Source organism: Cervus elaphus, chromosome 5 (genome assembly GCF_910594005.1).
Source record: "Cervus elaphus chromosome 5, mCerEla1.1, whole genome shotgun sequence".
Lineage (NCBI taxonomy): Eukaryota > Metazoa > Chordata > Mammalia > Artiodactyla > Cervidae > Cervus > Cervus elaphus.
Genome location: NC_057819.1, coordinates 68,642,772 through 68,661,776, shown reverse-complemented (window position 1 = coordinate 68,661,776; position 19,005 = coordinate 68,642,772). Strand labels below are relative to the sequence as shown.

The following is a 19,005-nucleotide window of genomic DNA, read 5'->3' as shown; positions in this document are numbered from 1 at the left end:
AGAAATTATATTGCCTTTTCCATCATAAAGATAGCCTTGTAGTTCAAGACTGTAAGAAGAACAGAGGAACTTTGAAGACATGAAATTGCTGATAAATATCTTAGAAAAACTATTGAATAGGTTAAAGTTAAATTTTTTTTCATTGATTTATTGTGACCAAGTTTAGAGCAAAGGGTCCAGTGAATTAGTAACTGCTAGGATAATTAACTCAGCCCCAAAATATTCCCCACTTCTCTCTACCTTTCCTTCCTCCTAGAATGAATGAACAATGGTGCAGTGTTTTGGATAACAGGTCTATCTCAATATAAGAAAAAAAAAAAATCTGAACCTCTTTCAATTCTTCCTGTATAAAACTAAACATAAAGACAGTAGAGTAGAAGCTAATCTGATTGTATTTCTTATCATGTGTTTGAAAAGCCTTCAGATTTTCTAGGCCTCAGATTCCCCTTCTGGAAAACTTATAAAGAAACTGAAAGTCATACATCCCAAATAATTGCTCTCCATATGCAGTGGTATGCTGGTATATGATTGTACTAGTTTATGAGACCTATTTTTTACTGTTCAGTAAAGTTGTGGGCAAATTGACCTCAATATATAGCTTCAAATTGGCTATGGTGGGAGTATTTACAGCATGGAAATTAGCAAATGCTACAGATCAGAGCTGGCTATTAAATATTTACCAGCTTTGCATTGTAATCTAGCATTCACATGTGAAAACAAGTATTGTAAATACTTCTTTACAAATATTTCTTTAAAATATTTCTTTTTCCCTTCCTTCTTTCTTTGCTTCTCATCACTTCTGTAGAAGAGGAATATAATTTTATAACCATAGTCACTCTCTTCCATTGATTATTTGCATTTCTTTTAGGAATTTGCTCAGCATTTTAGGTTGCTAAGATGTGCTAACACAGGAGCCAATTAATGACTATTATTTGTCCACAAGTTCTAGGAGACTTGCAGGGTTCACTCTGTAAGAATGATTTACAGGCTATAATATATTAGGATGTCAAACAATTGGAAATCATTACTAACACTAATGTCTTAATCTCAGGTTTAGCACTGAGCGAGGAAGGTCATTGATTAAAAGGCCATCTGTTCCAAAGGCGTATCTGACTTGCTTGCACAGTGAATCAAGTCAGTTCAGTGACTGTGCTGCTTGTGTAACTGTTTATCTGTTTCTCAAAATCATTGATTATGTTCTCATTTTAACATAATGTCTTTGGGAAATGGGGTTTTAGTTTTGGATGCTATAGATATTAGGCAGTGTGTTTAGTATATTACATGTACCAGGGGACATGTATTTGGAATTGTCCCTAGCTCTAAGAACTGTGTAATCAGTGAGTTAAGTATATGGAGGTATTTGAGCATTTCCCTGGTGGGGGCTTCCTTGGTAACTCAGATGGTAAAGAATCTTCATGCTGTGTAGGAGACCTGAGATTGATCCCTGGGTCAGGAAGATCCCCTGGAGAAGGGAATGGCTACCTATGCCAATGTTCTTGCCTGGAGAATTTATATGGAGTAGAACATGGCAGCCCATTCCAGTATTCTTGTCTGAAAAATCCCATGGACAGAGGTGCCTTGTGAGCTATAGTCCATGGGGTCCCAAAGAGTCAGACACAACTGAGCACATATATTTACTTCAAATGAGTTGCTGAAATTATATTTTGGTAATAACTTGATGTTGGTGGATTAATCTTGGTATGAGTTCCATTTCTATTTTCAGGATTCAGGATGAAAGATGAAGTGTTTGTTACTATCATCAAGTTCTTTCTTAAAGTACCCTTAGTCTGCCTATTTTTTCTGTATAGTGATGCTACACCTCTTAAATAGAACTTCACAATTTACCACCCACTTTCACATTTATCTCATTTTCCACTAGATATTTTCCCTCTGCAGGTTTCTTCCCATAAAGTCATTAAATAACTGACTCTAAGATTTAAAAGGGCATTAAAATATTTGATCACTTATTCTACCCAATAGTCAGCCTGTCTGTCAATTATTTCCAGGAGGAAAACATATTAGAGGGACTAATTGGGTCAAATAAGGAGGTGAAAGTTTTTTTGTGGGAAAGGCAGGCAGTATTGTTTTTTACTTTCCCCCATTTATTTGGTCATTTTATTTCAGGCTCAGCTGATTGAATATGGATTCTGTTTCATGGTCTCTCTGGTCATTAATTACTCCTATTTGGGGATTTGCCATTCTGCTGTCAGCTGCAGACTTCACTCAAATGCTGAAAGGTGGGGTTCTGGGCTGGAAAATACTTATGTTTTATTTTTAAAGCAATAGAAATTCCTTCCTCCCTTTCCCCTCTCCTTTCTTCCTGATTTAGTTATTCAAATCATATCAATTCACGTGGGAAAAATTGAGTTTAAAATCATTTGTTTGCTCCAGTTTAGTATTTATTATTTCTGACTTCAATACAAGTTTGGATCTTAGGTTTAAAAATTCTTGTAAGTTATTCTTATCTTGTTCTGATGAGACTACAGATCCACTCAGGTGCATTCTGAGACACAGATGAGAAAGACAGAAACTCAGCCCAACCAGACTGAATGTGGTTTGTGAGTTGACTGTCTTTTAATGCTGGCCTAATTGAGGATTGTGTGCTTGGAAAACTGGAAAACTGATAGTTCACAAAATTGAGGAAAAATTGATGCCACAGGAAAACTGTACTTCCTGAGCCAATGGTATACAGCCTGTGCAAGTGTGATTCCTCACCTGCAGAATCACTTAACAGGGTAACTACTTCATAAAAAGATACTGAGTAAAGTAAGACAAAAGTAAAAACAACCATTCCCAAGTGTACTGGGAAGTGTGGCTGCTGCATTTTCTTCTTGTTGCCAGGAGAGAGATAAGCCCACGCCCAGGTACACATGCATCACCAGTTATATCCACGAGGAATGACGTCCACGTTAAACCTTGGATCTGCTAAACAGGAATGCATATGTCATCCTGTTGTAAACTCCATCTGTATAGCCACAGAAAACAAAAGTAACTGCTGAGGAAAAGCTGCCACTCTTTTGTTAAACAAATTGAAATTAAATTGACACAGAGAAGCTTATACCAAGTCTAAATCCTTCCATTTTATCTCTATTTCTGGATTAAAGATTATGAAGGCAAAGTCTCTTCAGAATCCTTTGTTTGGACCTTTCAGCAAAAACAACCTTAGGGAGCTGCTTGCCTGGAGAGTTTTTGTGGTTCTCTGTGATCATGGAGATTAATCTTCTTCCTAGGAGATCAGCTGTTCACAACACTGTTGCCTTCATTCCCAAAGAAGAATTTCCATTCCTGCCTGAGAATGTGAGACAGGGCAACAAGTGCTGAGGCCTCAGGCTTGACTTCCCTGACCCTGCCTCAGGCCCCCTTCAGTTATTCAATTATTCCTCTCACTATTCCAGAAAGGAACATCTCAAGGGCAAGTTTTACTCTTAGCTATGCTGCTGGGATCATGGGATTTAGAAGACTCTTCCTTTATTTACTTAATAATGTGTTTAACTATTCTCTCACTGTGTCTCAGACTCAGTGCCAGGCACAGGTGATAAATATGTAAGCTGACATGGACACCATCCCACTACATACAGTGTGGGGTGGGGATTAAACATATAATCACTCTGATTAATGTACATTTTCCAACTGAGATATTAAAGATAACAAAGGAACTGAACTGTGACAAAAGTGCTCTAAGGAAATCATAGTTAACATGATCATAGAGATGAGAGATCAAAATGTGTGTGAGGAGTAAAGAGCATCACAGGAAGAGCCCTGCACTGAAGGAAGTATGGCTGGAAGATGGGAGAGGAGATGGTGCTCAGGAGACACCAGAGTCCTCAGGCCAGACCCTTCATTCAGAAATGAGACAGGGAAATCAAGAGAGTAAAGTGAGGATTTATTTAAGTAAGAATATGCTCTCAGAGGGAGAGCTGGCAGACAAGTGAGTAGCTGGGTTTCTTTGGCAAGCTCATTATGAGGGGCATACAAATGAATGGGTGGAATATTCATTGGGGAAGAAGGAGTTTGGAGGGTCTTCTTCCTTGATTTTTATCCCACCTCCACCTTCCCGAGGGGAGGAGGGATTTTTGTCCTTATTTAGCTTAGATTAGAATTGTTAGGGCATCAGTGCATGATGGGTACTTCTTAGCTTCTAGGCTAATTTTATTGTAATGATAACATAATGAGCAACAGGTTACATTTGGACATTGGAGATTCTCGGCTTTTCCCACCTTTCTTTGTCTGCCTCCAGGACGCTTATCACCCCAAAATGTGTGGTTTCCTGTCAGTCTGAAGGTTCCTCCTTTTCTTTATCTGTCCACGGATGTGCACTGTTTACAAGATGCATGGTGTCCAGCCAACTGGCTCATGCTCTCCTTTTTCTGCTCAATCCAGCTACCTGCCTGCTGAAACACTATGAAGAACTTTGCTGTTTATAGAATAGGCCAGTGGGAAGTTAGCTGATATATTTTCACATAGAGGGAACCAGATGAAGACTGTATTTTGAGAAGTGTCAACTTAAAAATGCTCACAACCTTAAAGTTGAGAGTTATATTTTATTCAGTGGGAATTTTTAGAACTCCAAGCCCAGAAGACAGCATCTTAAGTAACCCTGAGAGAACTGCTCCGAGGAGGCATGAAGCGGAACCAGGTTATTTAGAAGTTTTGCAACAAAGGGAAGGTAGTTTGAACATCAAAAGATTATTGTTAATAGAAGAAAACCATGGACAGATGTTCGTGACATTGTACAGGAGTCAGGGAGCAAGACTATCCCCAAGAAAAAGAAATACAAAAGGGCAAAATGGTTGTCTGAGGAGGCCTTACAAGTAGCTGAGAAGAGAAGTCAAAAGCAAAGGAGAAAAGGAAAGGTATATCCATCTGAATGCAGAGTTCCAAAGAATAGCAAGAAGAGATAAGAAAGCCTTCCTCAAGTATCAGTGCAAAGAAGTAGAGGAAAACAATAGAATGGGAAAGACTAGAGATCTCTTCAAGAAAGTTAGAGATACCAAGGGAACATTTTAGGCAAAGATGGGCAAAATAAAGGACAGAAATGGTATGGACCTAACAGAAACAGAAGGTATTAAGAAGGTGGCAAGAATACACAGAAGAACTATACAAAAAAAGATCTTCATCACCCAGATAACCACGATGGTGTGATCACTCACCTAGAGCCAGACATCCTGGAATGTGAAGTCAAGTGGGTCTTAGGAAGCATCACTATGAACAAAGCTAATGGAAGTGATGGAATTCCAGTTGAGCTATTTTAAATCCTAAAAGATGATGCTGTGAAAGTGTTGCACTCTATGCCAGCAAATTTGGAAAACCCAGCAGTGGCCACAGGACTGGAAAAGTTCAGTTTTCAGCCCAATCCCTAAGAAAGGCAATGCCAAAGAATGTTCAAACTACCACACAATTGCACTCATCTCACATGCTAGCAAAGTAATGCTCAAAATTTTCCAAGCCAGGCTTCAACAATACGTGAACCGTGAACTTCCAGATGTTGAAACTGGTTTTAGAAAAGACAGAGGAACCAGAGATCAAATTGCCAACATCCATTGGATCATCAAAAAAGCAAGAGAGTTCCAGAAAAACATCTATTTCTACTTTATTGACTATGCCAAAGTCTGTGACTGTGTGGATTACAGTAAAGTGTGGAAAATTCTTAAAGAGATGGGAATACCAGACCACCTGACCTGCCTCCTGAGAAATCTGTATGCAGGTCAGGAAGCAACAGTTAGAACTGGGTATGGAACAACAGACTGGTTCCAAATCAGGAAAGGAGTATGTCAAGGCTATATATTGTCACCCTGCTTATTTAACTTATACGCAGAGTACATCATGAGAAACCCTGGCCTGGAGGAAGCACAAGCTGGAATCAAGATTGCTGGGAGAAATATCAATAACCTCAGATATGCAGATGACACCCCCCTTATGGGAAAAAGTGAAGAACTAAAGAGCCTCTTGATGAAAGTGAAAAAGGAGAGTGAAAAAGTTGGCTTAAAGCTCAACATTCAGAAAACAAAGATCATGGCATGCGGTCCCATCACTTCATGTCAAATAGATGGGGAAACAGTGGAAACAGTGGTACACTTTATTTTATTGGGCTCCAAAATCACTGCAGATGGTGACTGCAGCCATGAAATTAAAAGACACTCCTTGGAAGAAAAGTTATGATCAATCTAGACAACATATTTAAAAAGCAGAGATATGACTTTGCCAACAAATATCTGTCTTGTCAGGCTATGGTTTTTCTGTTTTTTTTTTTTGTTTTTTTGTTTTTTGTTTTTTCCAGTGGTCACATATGGATGTGAGAGTTGGACTATAGAGAAAGCTAAGCGCTGAAGGACTGATGCTTTTGAACTGTGGTGTTGGAGAAGACTCCTGAGAGTCCCTTGGACTGCAAAGAGATCCAACCAGTCCATCCTAAAGGAAATCAGTCCTGAATATTCATTGGAAGGACTTGATGTTGAAGCTGAAACTCCAATACTTTGGCCACCTGATGGGAAGAGCTGACTCATTTGAAAAGACCCTGATGCTGGCCAAGATTGAAGGCGAGAGGAGAAGGGGACGACAGAGGATGAGATGGCTGGATGGCATCACCGACTCGATGAACATGAGTTTGAGTAAACTCCAGGATTTGGTGATGGACAGGGAGGCCTGGCCTGCTGCAATCCATGGGGTCGCAAAGAGTTGGACCCGACTGAGCGACTGAACTGAACTGAAAGAAAACCAGGCATCCCCAATTAAAGAACTTAGCACTTTTCTATGTATGGTAAGATGCAAGAGTCTGGGCTCACTGAAATCATTTCTTTCACATGTACCTCACTTATCTGGGGCCAGTATATTGTTTTTCACTTCCTGAGCTCCCTTGGGGCTCTGCGTAGGGAGTGGCTGCAGTCTGGTGAGTGGTAATTCACACATATTTTTCTCCTTCCTCAGTGCCCTTAGGGTTCACCAGCTGACATTGGAGGGCTGTAATCACTGCTGACTGTGACATCCTTGTTTACTGATATGACAGAAAATATTTTATTTCTCAAAAACTAGCTCTGGCTTTGGGAGGGAAAAGGGCTAGAAAGAGGCCAGAGCAGTGGTGGCATTTCATCTTGGGGACTTGAAGCTGGTTGATTATGGACACAACATTTCTTACTTCTTCCTGTTTGCCTCCTTCCTGACTGCTGTCTGCATGTCTGCACCCTCCTCTAGACCCTGCATTCCTTGAGTTTAAGAGTGCTGCTTTACATGCTTTGGAGCCCCTATACTCTCTGACACAGGGATTTGCATATTTGCATACATTCAACAAATGCTGTATTTGAACTGTGAATCTTCCTTATCTCATAAGACAGTAAACTTAAAAGATCATGTGCTGTGCTGTGGTGTTCTTACTTGCTCAGCTGTGTCCAACTCTTTGTGACCCCATGGACTGTAGCTCACCAGGCTCTTCTGTCTATGGGGATTCTCCAGGCAAGAATATTGGAGTGGATTGCCATGCCCTCCTCCAAGGGATGTTCCTAACCCAGGGATTGAACCCAGGTCTCCCACATTGTAGGCAAATTCTTTACCATCTAAGTCACAAGGGAAGCCCTAAAAGATTATAACCCTTCTATTTTCTGGTGGTAGCATTATCTAGCAATAAAATTTATTCCTGAAGACCAAAGAAGTGTATGAAAATACACTTTATTTTCTTTTGCTAATGCATATATGCCTTGTACTTTATTTCCATATATGAATATCTTCCCTAAAATGACCTTTACAATCCTACCTTTATGTCAGCCTAAAGCATTGCTATTGTCATTACTACCTTCTTACAAATATAATAAGCGTATTGGGAGAGATTTGTTTCTGAGATTTTCTACATAGTTAAAGAAGTAAAACCACACTGGAAATTTTGTGACTCTGGAAACAAATAAAGCAGTGATATGGCATGGCGCCACCTGTGGCAGACTGGAAACTGTATGCTCTATGCCAGAGCATTCAGATTCAAACACAAGTTTAGGCTCTGGCAGCCAAATTTGGCTAAGTGACTGAGTTTACTATTTCTCTTTTAAGTCATTAAAATTTTTTTTGTTTTTTAATCCAGAAGAGAAATAGAAAATTTCAATGTGCTCATTATGGGTTGTGGGCCAAGCTCTTTTGAGTGACTGAAGCTTCAAAGTTGTATTGGGGTAAAGCAACATGACCAGAAAGCCTCCGACATTGCAATCTTCTCAAATACTTTGGGGAGGCAGGCTTCTGAGACCTCCTGGCATCCTGGTCTCTGTTTTCTTTTGGTCCAGTCTCAGTGGACTATGGCGGCTTCCCCTGCACCTCAGTCCCACCAACACACACACCGAGAGGGTGAGTTTGACAGAAAGGTACAAGATTATTATGACTTCCAATCAGAAGGAAAGAACTTACTTCCCACATACATACCTTCTGCGCGAGTCCCTGAGTGTAGTTTTATGGGGACCTTCCTTCCAAGTGAAAAATGAAGGTCATATAAATATAGCTTTGACTGCTCCCACCTGATCCTTAGGTTAGGATTAGCTTCAGCTCAGGCTGAGAAGTCATAAGGGACATGGTTTCTAAAGCTGGCAGTCACTCAAATCACACAGAAAATATTTAGATAATGTATTTCTCAGAGAAGGATAATTCCAACTTCTTTCTTTTTTTTTTTTTAATGGGAATATCTTTTCCACTGCAGAAATTGGGCCTGTTGGATGGGTGAAGCAGAAAGGATCAGAACAACAGATTAATTCAGATTATTTTGCAGCCATGCTCTGCAGTTTTATTACTCCTTATAAAATGCAATGAAATGGGCAGCATGGTTTATGTTTGAATTCTGGGCCCTTAAACGAAACTTACCTTCTTTTGCTGCATTTCTACAATAATGATAATAAGTGTCTTCAGTATTTTAGTGAGATTTTACAAAGAGAAAACTAGATTATGTGAGGTAAAGCTTCTCACAATGACAAGATAATGTGATATGATAATGATATTTAAAAAAAATATAGCAAACACATGGCACTTTTTTTTTTTTTTGGCCAGACACTCATTATTTCACTTAGTTCTTATAGTAACATTGTGAGGTAGAATCTAGTATTTCATTTATAAATGGGGAAATAGAGCCACAGAGAGCTAAAATAAGTACTTGAGGCCAGCCAGCAAGAATTGCTGCCAGGATTTGAGCACACACAGTCTGACTCTAGAAGTTAATGCTTTTTGTCATGATGGTTTTAACAAAAAAATGTAGATTCTTAACTAAATAAGGAGACCAACGTTTGAATCCTGGGTCCATTGGCTGTGTAACTGAGGTGAGGCCTCTTAAGCAGTCTTAATTTTAGTTTGCTTACCTTAAAGTAGAGGTGGATAATAATACCTATTTTAAGATGTTTGATAGGGACTAAATAAGAAAATATGAAAGTTCAGTGTTTAAGGAAAGGAGGCACAGAATGTACTATTATTAGTTATTGGGGGTAGAGTGGTATATTTGTGGTATAACAGAATGCCACAACGGACAGTTGTTTTCTCACAGTTCTGTAAGCTGGGATTTCAAGGTCAAGGTATCTGCAGTGTTGGTTTCTAACGAAGCCCCTCTTCCTGGCTTTTAGGTAGCTGCCTTTCCACAGTGTCCTCACATTGGCTCTTCTTCATGCATCTGAAGAGAGAGAGAGGGTAGGGAGGAATCTTTGGGGTCTCTTCCTCTTCTTCTTCTTTTTTTTTTTTCAACTTTTTATTTTATATTGGAGTATAGCCAATTAGCAAAGTTGTGGTAGTTTCATACAGCAAAGGGAACTCAATCATACATATATGTGTATCCAATCTCCCCAAACTCCCTTCCCATCCAGGCTGCCACATAATTTTGAGTAGAGTTCCCTGTGCCATACTTAGGTCCTTATTTTGTTATCCACGATATATATAGCAGTGTGTACATGTTGATCCCAAGCTACCTAACAATCCCTTCTCCATCTTTCCTCCCCAACCCCTGTAACCATAATTTTGTTCTCTAAGTATGTGAGTCTGTTTCTATTTTGTAGATAGTTTCATTTGTTTCATTTATTTTTAGATTCTGCATATAAGGGATATCATGATGTTTCTCTTTATCTGTCTGACTTACTTCACTCAGTATGACAATCTCTGTGTCCATCATGTTGCTGCAAATAGCATTATTCATTCTTTTTCTTGGCTATTGTAAATAGTGCTGTGATGACACTTAGGGAGCTTGTATCCTTTAGAACCATGTTTTTCTCTGGATATATTCCAGGAGTAGAGTTGCAGGGTCATAGTGTAGCTCTATTTTTAGTTTCTTAAGAAACCTCCATACTGTTCTCCATAGTGGCTGTACCAACTTCCATGCCCACCAAGAGTATAGGAATGTTCCCTTCTCTCCACACCTCTCCAGCATTTATTGTTTATGGATTTTTTGATGATAGCCATTCTGACTTGTGTGATATTTCATTGTAGTTTTGCATTTCTCTAATAATAAGTGATGTTGAACATCTTTGCATGTGGCTCTTGGTCATTAGTATGTCTTTGAAGAAATGTCTATTTAGGTCTTCTGTCCAGTTTTTGATTGGGTTGTTTGTTTTGATGATATAAAGCCTTATGAGCTATTTGTGGGTCACATCATTTGCCAATATTTCCTCCCAATCCATTGGTGGTCTTTTTATTTTGCTTATTGTTTTCTTATTGTTCAAAAGCTTTTGAGTTTAAGTAGGTCCCATTTGTTTATTTTTGTTTTTATTCCCATTTATTCTGGGAGATAGATTGAAAAAGATATTGCTGTGATTTATGTTAGAGAGTGTTCTGCCTATGTTTTCCTCTAGGAGTTTAATAGTGTCTAGTCTCACATTTAGGTCTTTTATCCATTTTGAACTTGTTTTTTTGTGTGGTTTAAAAGAATGACCTAGTTTCATTTTCTTACATGTAGCTGTCCAGTTTTCTCAGCACCATTTGTTAAAGAGACTGTCTTTCTATGATTCTTTAGTTTTGCCTCCTTTGTCATAGATTAATTGACCACAGGTGCATGGGTTTATTTCCAGGCTTTCTATCCTATTCCATGATACCTTATTGCTTTGATGGCTATAGCTTTTATAGTCTGAAGTCAGGGAGCTTGATTCTTCCTGCTCCATTTTTCTTTCTCAAAATTGCTTTGGCTATTAGATGTCTTTTATGTCTCCATACAAATTTTAAGATTTTTTGTTTTAGTTCTGTGAGAAATGTGATTGGTAATTTGATAAGAATTGCATTGAATCTTGTAGATTGCCTTGGGTAGGACAGTCATTTTGATGATATTGATTCTTCCAATCCACAAACATGGTATATCTTTCATTTGCTTGTGTCTTCTTCAATTTCTTTCATCAGCATCTTATAGTTTTCAGAGTACAGTCTTTTTTCTCATTAAATAGGTGTATTCCTTGGTATCTTATTCTTTTTGATGTAGTGGTTAATGAGATTGTTTCTTGAATTTTTCTTTCTGAACTTTCATTGTTAGTGTATAGAAATGCAAAAGATTTCTGTGTATGAATTTTGTAGTCTACAATTTTACCAGATTCCTGGATGAGCTTTAGTAGTTTCCTGGTAACATTTTTAGGATTTTCTATGTATAGTATTATGTCATCTGCAGACAGTGACAGTTTATCTTCTTTTCCAACTTGTATTCCTTTATTTCTTCTTCTTCTCTGATTGTTGTAGCCAGGACTTCCAAAACCGTGTTGAATAAAGGTGGTGAGTGTGGACATCCTTATCTTGCCCCTGATCTTAGAGGAAACGCTTTCAGCCTTTCACAATTGAGCATGATGTTAGCTGCAGGTTTGCTGTATATGGGCTTTATTATGTTGAGGTATGTTCCTTGTATAACACTTTCTGGAGAGCTTTCATCATAAATAGCTGTTGAATTTTATCAAAAACTTTTCCCACATCTATTGAGATGATCATATGGTTTTTATTCTTCAATTTGTTGATGTGGTATATCATACTGATTGATTTGCTGATATTGAAAAATCCTTGTATCTCTAGGATAAATTCTACTTGATCATGGTGCATGATCCTTTTAATGGACTGTGGATTCAGATTGCTAATATTTGTTAAGGATTTTTGCATCTATGTTCATCAGTGATGTGTGTGTGTGCTTAGTTGCTCAGTTGTGTCTGACCCTTTGCAACCCCATGGACTGTTGCCCGCCAGGCTTCTCTGTCCATGGGGATTCTCTGGGCAAGAATACTGGAGTGGGTTGCCATGCCCTCCTTCAGGAGATATCCCCAACCTAGGGATCAAACCCAGGTCTGCTACATTCTAGGCATATTCTTTACAGTGATATTGGCCTGTAATTTTCTTTTTTGTGATATCTTTATCTGGTTTTGGTATAAGGGTGATGGTGGCCTCACAGAATGAGTTTGGGAATTGTTCTGCCTTTGCAGTTGTTCTGGAACATTTTCAGAAGTGAAAGGCTCTGGCTGTGAGCTGTGAATGACACCAGGATTCGTGGCCTCCAGAGGAGAGGGTTTGAATCCACAGGCAGTGATGAGATTTGATCACTCAAAACTTTTCTGTAGCAAAGTTTTATTAAGGTATAAAAGAGATAGAGAAAGCTTCTGATATAGACATCAGAAGGGGCAGAAAGAGTGCCCCCTAGTGAGCTCTTAGCAAAGCATTATATACCTGTTGCTGCTGCTGCTGCTGCTAAGTCACTTCAGTCGTGTCCGACTCTGTGTGACCCCATAGACGGCAGCCCACCAGGCTCCCCCGTCCCTGGGATTCTCCAGGCAAGAACACTGGAGTGGGTTGCCATTTCCTTCTCCAATGCATGAGAGTGAAAAGTGAAAGTGAAGTCGCTCAGTCGTGTCTGACTCTTCACGACCCTGTGGACTGCAGCCTACCAGGCTCCTCCGTCCATGGTATTTTCCAGGCAAGAGTACTGGAGTGGGTTGCTATTGCCTTCTCCGATATATTTGTTAGCAAGCTGCTAACCAGATAACAGAAATGTCTCAAGACTGAGAGAGTTGTACAAGGCCCCCTCCCCTGCAACATGCATTTTGAGATAGCACTGGCACAAGGGGAGTCATCCCTGGCCGTAAAACAATTGACATGAATCTTGAAGAAAGGCAGATTTCCAAGCAAATACATAGTTCATTAACATCGCTTAAGAAAAACATTTCAATGAGAAAAACGCATTGGTCAGCTCAAGGTTTGAGAAAAGTTAAGTTCAGGCAGAACCAGGTGTCATCATGACAGCACAGAATTAGAAGAGAAAAAAATGTCTGCCACTTGCAGTTTATTTCCTCCTGTTGCTTGGGGACCCCTGGCCTTCTTACATGATTGTTAATCCTCTTAGAAGGATACATAGTAAGTTTTCTCTAAATGTTTGATAGAATTCGACTGTGAAGCCAGCTGATCCTGGACTTTTGTTTATTGGAAAATTTTAAACCACAGTTTCAATTTCAGTGTTGTGATTAGTCTGTTCATGTTTTCTATTTCTTCCTGATTCAGTCTTGGGAGACTTTATCTTTCTAACAATTTGTCCATTTCTTTCAGGGTGTCCATTTAATGGGCATACAGTTGCTGGTAGTAGCCTCTTATGATCCTTTGTATTTCTATGGTGTCAACTGTAACTTCTTTTTCTTTTCTAACTTTATTGATATGAGCCCTCTCCTTTTTTTCTTGAAGAGTCTGGCTAAAGGTTTATCAATCTTTTTTTATCTTTTCAAAGAACCAGCTTTAAGTTTCATAAATTTTTATTATTATTATTATTTTTTGTCTCTGTTTCATTTATTTCTGCTCAGATCTTTATGATTTCTTTGCTTCTGCTAACTTAAGGTTTTATTTGTTCTTCTTTCTCTAGTTATTTTAGATGTAGGTTAAGTTGTTTCTTTGAGACTTTTCTTGTTTCCTGAGGTAAGATTGTACTGCAGTAAACTCCCCTCTTAGGACTGCTTTTGCTGCATTTCATAGGCTTTGAATCAGTGTGCTTTCACCTTCATTTGTCTCTAGGTATTTTTTTTTTTTATTTATTCAGTGATCCATTGGTTGTTTAGTAGAATATTCTTGAGCCCCAATTGTTTGTGTTTTTTACTTTTTTTCCTATAGTTTATTTCTAATCTCATAGTGTTGTGATCAGAAAAGATGCTTGGTATGATTGCAGTTTTCTTAAATTTTAAGGCTTGCTTTGTGGTCTAGCATGTGGTCAATCCTGGAGAATGTTCCATGTGCACTTGGAAAGAATCTGCTGCTTTTGGATGGAATGCTCTATAAATAAAAATTAGGTCCATCTGGTATAATTTGTCATTTAAAGCCTGTGTTTTCTTATTGATTTTCTGTTTGGATGATCTGTCCATTGATGAAAATCGGGAGCTGACTTCTGTTACTATTATTGTGTTACTGTTAATTTCTCCCTTTATGGCTGTTATTATTTGCCTTATATATTGTGCTCCTATGTTGTGTGCATGTATACTTAACAATTGTTAAATCTTCTTAGATTGATCCCTTGATCATAATGTAGTGTCCTTCTTTGTCTCTTGTAACAGTTTTTGTTTTAAAGTCTATTTTCTCTATTATGAATATTGATTTTCCAGCTTTCATTTGATGTCCATTTACATGGAATACCTTCTTCCATCCCCTCATGTTCAGTCTGTATGTGTCCCTAGGTCTGAGGTAGGTCTTTTATAGGAAGCATATATAAAGATACTGTTCTTTAAATCCACCCAACCAGTCTATGTCTTCTGGTTGGTGCATTTACTACATTTATATTTAAGGTAATTATTGAGATGTGTATTCTTATTGCCATTTGCTTAATGTTTTGGATTTGTTTTTGTTGGTCTTTTTTCTTCTCTTCCTCTTTTGTTCTCATCTCTTGTGGTTTGATTGCATCTTTATTTTTGTGTTTGCATTGCTTTTTCTTTTGTGTGTGTATATCTATTGTAGCTTTGGGGTTTCCTATTCCCATGAGGTTTTGATATAATAATTTGAATGTGTAGAACCTCTGTCCATAGTTCTTCAGGCACTCTGTATATCAAATCTAATCCCTTCAATCTATTTGTTACTTCCACTGTATAATCATAAGGGATTTGATTTAGGTCATACCTTAATGGTCTAGTGGTTTTCCCTACTTTCTTCAATTTAAGTCTGAATTTTGCAATAAGGAGTTCATGATCTGAGCCACAGTCAACTCCCAGTCTTGGTTTTGCTGACTGTATAGAGCTTCTCCATCTTCATCTCCAAAGAATATAATCAATCTGATCTCAGTATTGACCATCTGGTGAAGTCCAAGTATAAAGTCATCTCTTGCTATGACCATTGTGTTCTCTTGGCAAAATTCTGTTAGCCTTTCCCCTGCTTCATTTGTACTCCAAGGCTAAACTTGCCTGTTACTCCAGGTATTTCTTGATTTCTTCCTTTTGCATTCCAATCCTCTATGATGAAAAGGACATCTTTTTTTTTTTTTTTTTTTTTTGGTGTTAGTTCTAAAAGGTCTTGTCGGTCATCATAGAACTGTTCAACATGGAAACAGAGTTCCAAAGAATAGCAAGGAGAGATAAGAAAGTCTCCCTCAGTGACCAAGAAAATAAATAGAGGAAAACCATAGAATGGGAAAGACTAGAGATCTCTTCAAGCAAATTAGAGATACCAAGGGAATATTTCATGCACAGATGGGCACAATAAAGGGCAGAAATGGTATGGACCTAACAGAAGCAGAAGATATTAAGAAAAGGTGACAAGAATACACCAAAGAGCTATACAAAAAAGATCTTCATGACCCAGATAACCATGATGGTGTGATTACTCACCTAGAGCCAGACATCCTGGAATGTGAAGTCAAGTGGGCCTTAGGAAGCATCACTACAAACAAAGCTACTGGAGGTGATGGAATTCCAGTTGAGCTATTTCAAACCCTCAAAGATGATGCTGTGAAAGTGCTGCACTCAATATGCCAACAAAATTGGAAAACTCAGCAGTGGCCACAGGACTGGAAAAGGTCAATTTTCCTTCCAATCCCAAAGAAAGGCAGTGCCAAAGAATGTTTAAACTACCATGCAATTGTTCTCTTTTCACACACTAGCAAAGTAATGCTCAAAATTCTCCAAGCTAGGTTTCAACAGTACGTGAACTGAGAACTTCCAGATGTTGAAGCTGGATTTAGAAAAGGCAGAGGAACCAGAGATCAAATTGCCAACATTCTTTGGACCATTCTGCTTTATTGATTACACCAAAGCCTTTGACTGTGTGGATCACAACAAACTGTGGAAAATTCGGAAAGAGATGGGAATGCCAGGCCACTTTACCAGCCTCCTGAGGAATTTGTGTGCCAGTCACGAAGCAACAGTTAAAACGGGACATGGAACAACAGACTGGATCCAAATTGGGAAAGGAATATTTCAAGGCTGTATATTATCATCCTGCTTACTTAACTTGTATGCAGAGTGCATCATGTGAAATGCTGGGCTGGATGAAGCACACCCTGGAATCAAAGATGCTGGGAGAAATATCAGTAGCCTCAGATATTCAAGTGACACCAATCTTATGGTAGAAAACAAGAGGAACTAAAGAGCCTCTTGATGAAAATGAAAGAGGAGCATGAAAAAAGCTGGCTTGAAACTCAACATTCAAAAACAAACATCATGGCATCTGGTCCCATCACTTCATGGCAGATAGGGAAACAATGGTAACAGTGAGAGACTTTATGTTCTTGGGCTCCAAAATCACTGCAGATGGTGACTGCAGCCATGAAATTGAAAGATGCTTGCTCCTTTGAAGAAAAACTATGACAAACCTAGACAGCGTATTAAAAAACAAAGACATTAGTTCCAACAAAGGTCCGTCTAGTCAAAGCTATGGTTTTCCGAATAGTCATGTATGGATGTGAGAATTGAACCATAAAGAAAGCTGAGTGCCAAAAAATTGATGCTTTTGAACTGTGGCACTGTAGAAGACTCTTGAGAGTCCCTTGGACTGCAAGAAGATCAAACCAGTCAAACGTTAAGGAAATCAGTCCTGAATATTCTTTGGAAAGACTGATGCTGAAGCTAAAGCTCCAATACTTTGGCCAATTGATGAGAAGAGCCGACACATTGGAAAAGACCCTGATCCTGGGAAAGATTGAAGACAGGTGGAGAAGAGGATGACAGAGGATGAGATGGTTGGATGGCATCATCAACTCAATGGACATGAGCTTGAGCATGTTCTGAAGGACAAGGAAGCCTGGTGTGCTGCAGACCATGAAGTCACAAAGAGTCAGACACGACAGAGTGGACTGAGCTGAACTGAATGTGTAGAATTATTTTTTCTTATAACTCCTATTCTCTTTTCTGCCTAGAGGAGTCCTTTAGCATTTGTTGTAAAACTGGTCTGGTGATGCTGGATTCTCTTAGCTTTTAGTTGTGTAAAGCTTTTTATGTCTCCATCAAATCTGAATGAGATTCTCACTGGGTAGAGTTTTCTTGGTTATATATTCTGCCCTTTCACACCTTTACATATATCATGACACTCCCTTCAGCTTGCATCGTTTCTGCTGAGAAATTAGCTGATGGCCTTATGAGAGTTTCCTTGTGAATTATTTTTCATTTTTTCCTTGTTACTTTCAATATTTTTTCTTTGTCTTTAGTTTTTGTCAATTTGATTAGTATGTGTCTAGGTATGTTTCTCCTTGTGTTTATCCTGCGTGGGATTCTCTGTGCTTACTGGACTTGGTTGACTGTTTCCTTTTCCATATTAGGGAAGTTTTCAGCTATCATGACTTCAAATATTTTCTCATGTCCCCTCTCTCTCTTCTTCTTCTGGGACCCCTATAATGTGAATATTGGTGCATTTAATGTTGTCCCAGAGGTCTCTTAAGCTATCTTCATTTCTTTTAATTCTTTTTTCTTTATTCTGTTCTTCAGTGTGATTTCCACCATTCTTTCTTCCAGGTCACTTATCTGCTCATTTGTCTCAGTTATTCTGCTATTGATTCCTTCTAGTAAATTTTTCATTTCAGTTATAGTATTATTCATCTCTGTTTGTTCTTTAGTTCTTCTAGGTCTTTGTTAACCTTTTCTTGCATCTTCTCAGTCTTTGCCTCCATTCTTTTTCTGAGATCCTGGATCATGTTCACTATAATTATTCTGAATTTTCTTTTTTTTTTTTTTTTGGACTTTTGCCTATCTCCACTTCATTTAGTTGTTTTTCTGGGGATTTTATCTTGTTCCTTCATCTAGGACATAATCCTCTGCATTTTCATTTTGTCTAACTTTCTGCAATTGTTGCTTTAATTTTGCAGGCTCTAGGATTGTAGCTCTTCTTGCTTCTGCTATCTCTCTCTTCATTTTCTTATAAGGGCAGTAGTCCTTCTGGGTTATGACCTCATTTAACCTTAATTACCTCCTTAAGGGTCATATCTCCAGATACAGTTACATTCAAACTTAGGATTTAGACTTATGATTTTGGAGGTCAAAATTCAGTGTACAGTAAGTGGGAAACTGGGAAGAGAGAACTCAAAAGATGGAAGGGAAATGTTAAGTATTTTATGTTTAGATTAGATTTCTTAGATATCAATTGTGGAGGGCAAAGAAATTATAATCTTTGTGTAATAACTTAGTAACTGTATAACTTTTTTTTTACACAGTATGTTATTTGCCTTCTCTTTGGTATGATAGAAAAAGTATCTATATTATTTATTTTTGGGCTTTTAGGTGAGCCTGAATTTAAATACATTGGGAATATGCATGGCAATGAAGCTGTTGGACGGGAGCTGCTCATTTTTCTGGCCCAGTACCTGTGCAATGAGTACCAAAAAGGGAATGAGACAATTGTCCAGCTGATCCACAACACCCGAATCCACATCATGCCCTCCCTGAACCCTGATGGCTTTGAAAAGGCAGCATCTCAGGTGGGTGTGGGTCAGATCACAGCAGAGCATGAATTTTTTTTTTTTATGATTTTTTTTTAAGGTTTGTACGTATATAATTATAGACAAGGAATATATGCTCACATGAAGCTTACAGAGAGTGAAGGGCTGGGTATAAGTGATATGGTATTCAATTTCTGGGTAAGAAAAATGTTTAGAAGGTAAGG

General features: G+C 38.5%; 1 protein-coding gene across 1 annotated transcript in view; it reads left to right on the top strand.

The window, feature by feature from the left end:
- CPE (carboxypeptidase E) overlaps window positions 1-19,005 on the top strand; it is a 146,580-nt gene that overhangs the window by 70,533 nt on the left and 57,042 nt on the right. The window contains exon 2 of the mRNA XM_043902686.1: window positions 18,624-18,820. Within this exon, the coding sequence (XP_043758621.1) occupies window positions 18,624-18,820 (197 nt within the window). The remainder of the gene's footprint in view (window positions 1-18,623; window positions 18,821-19,005) is intronic.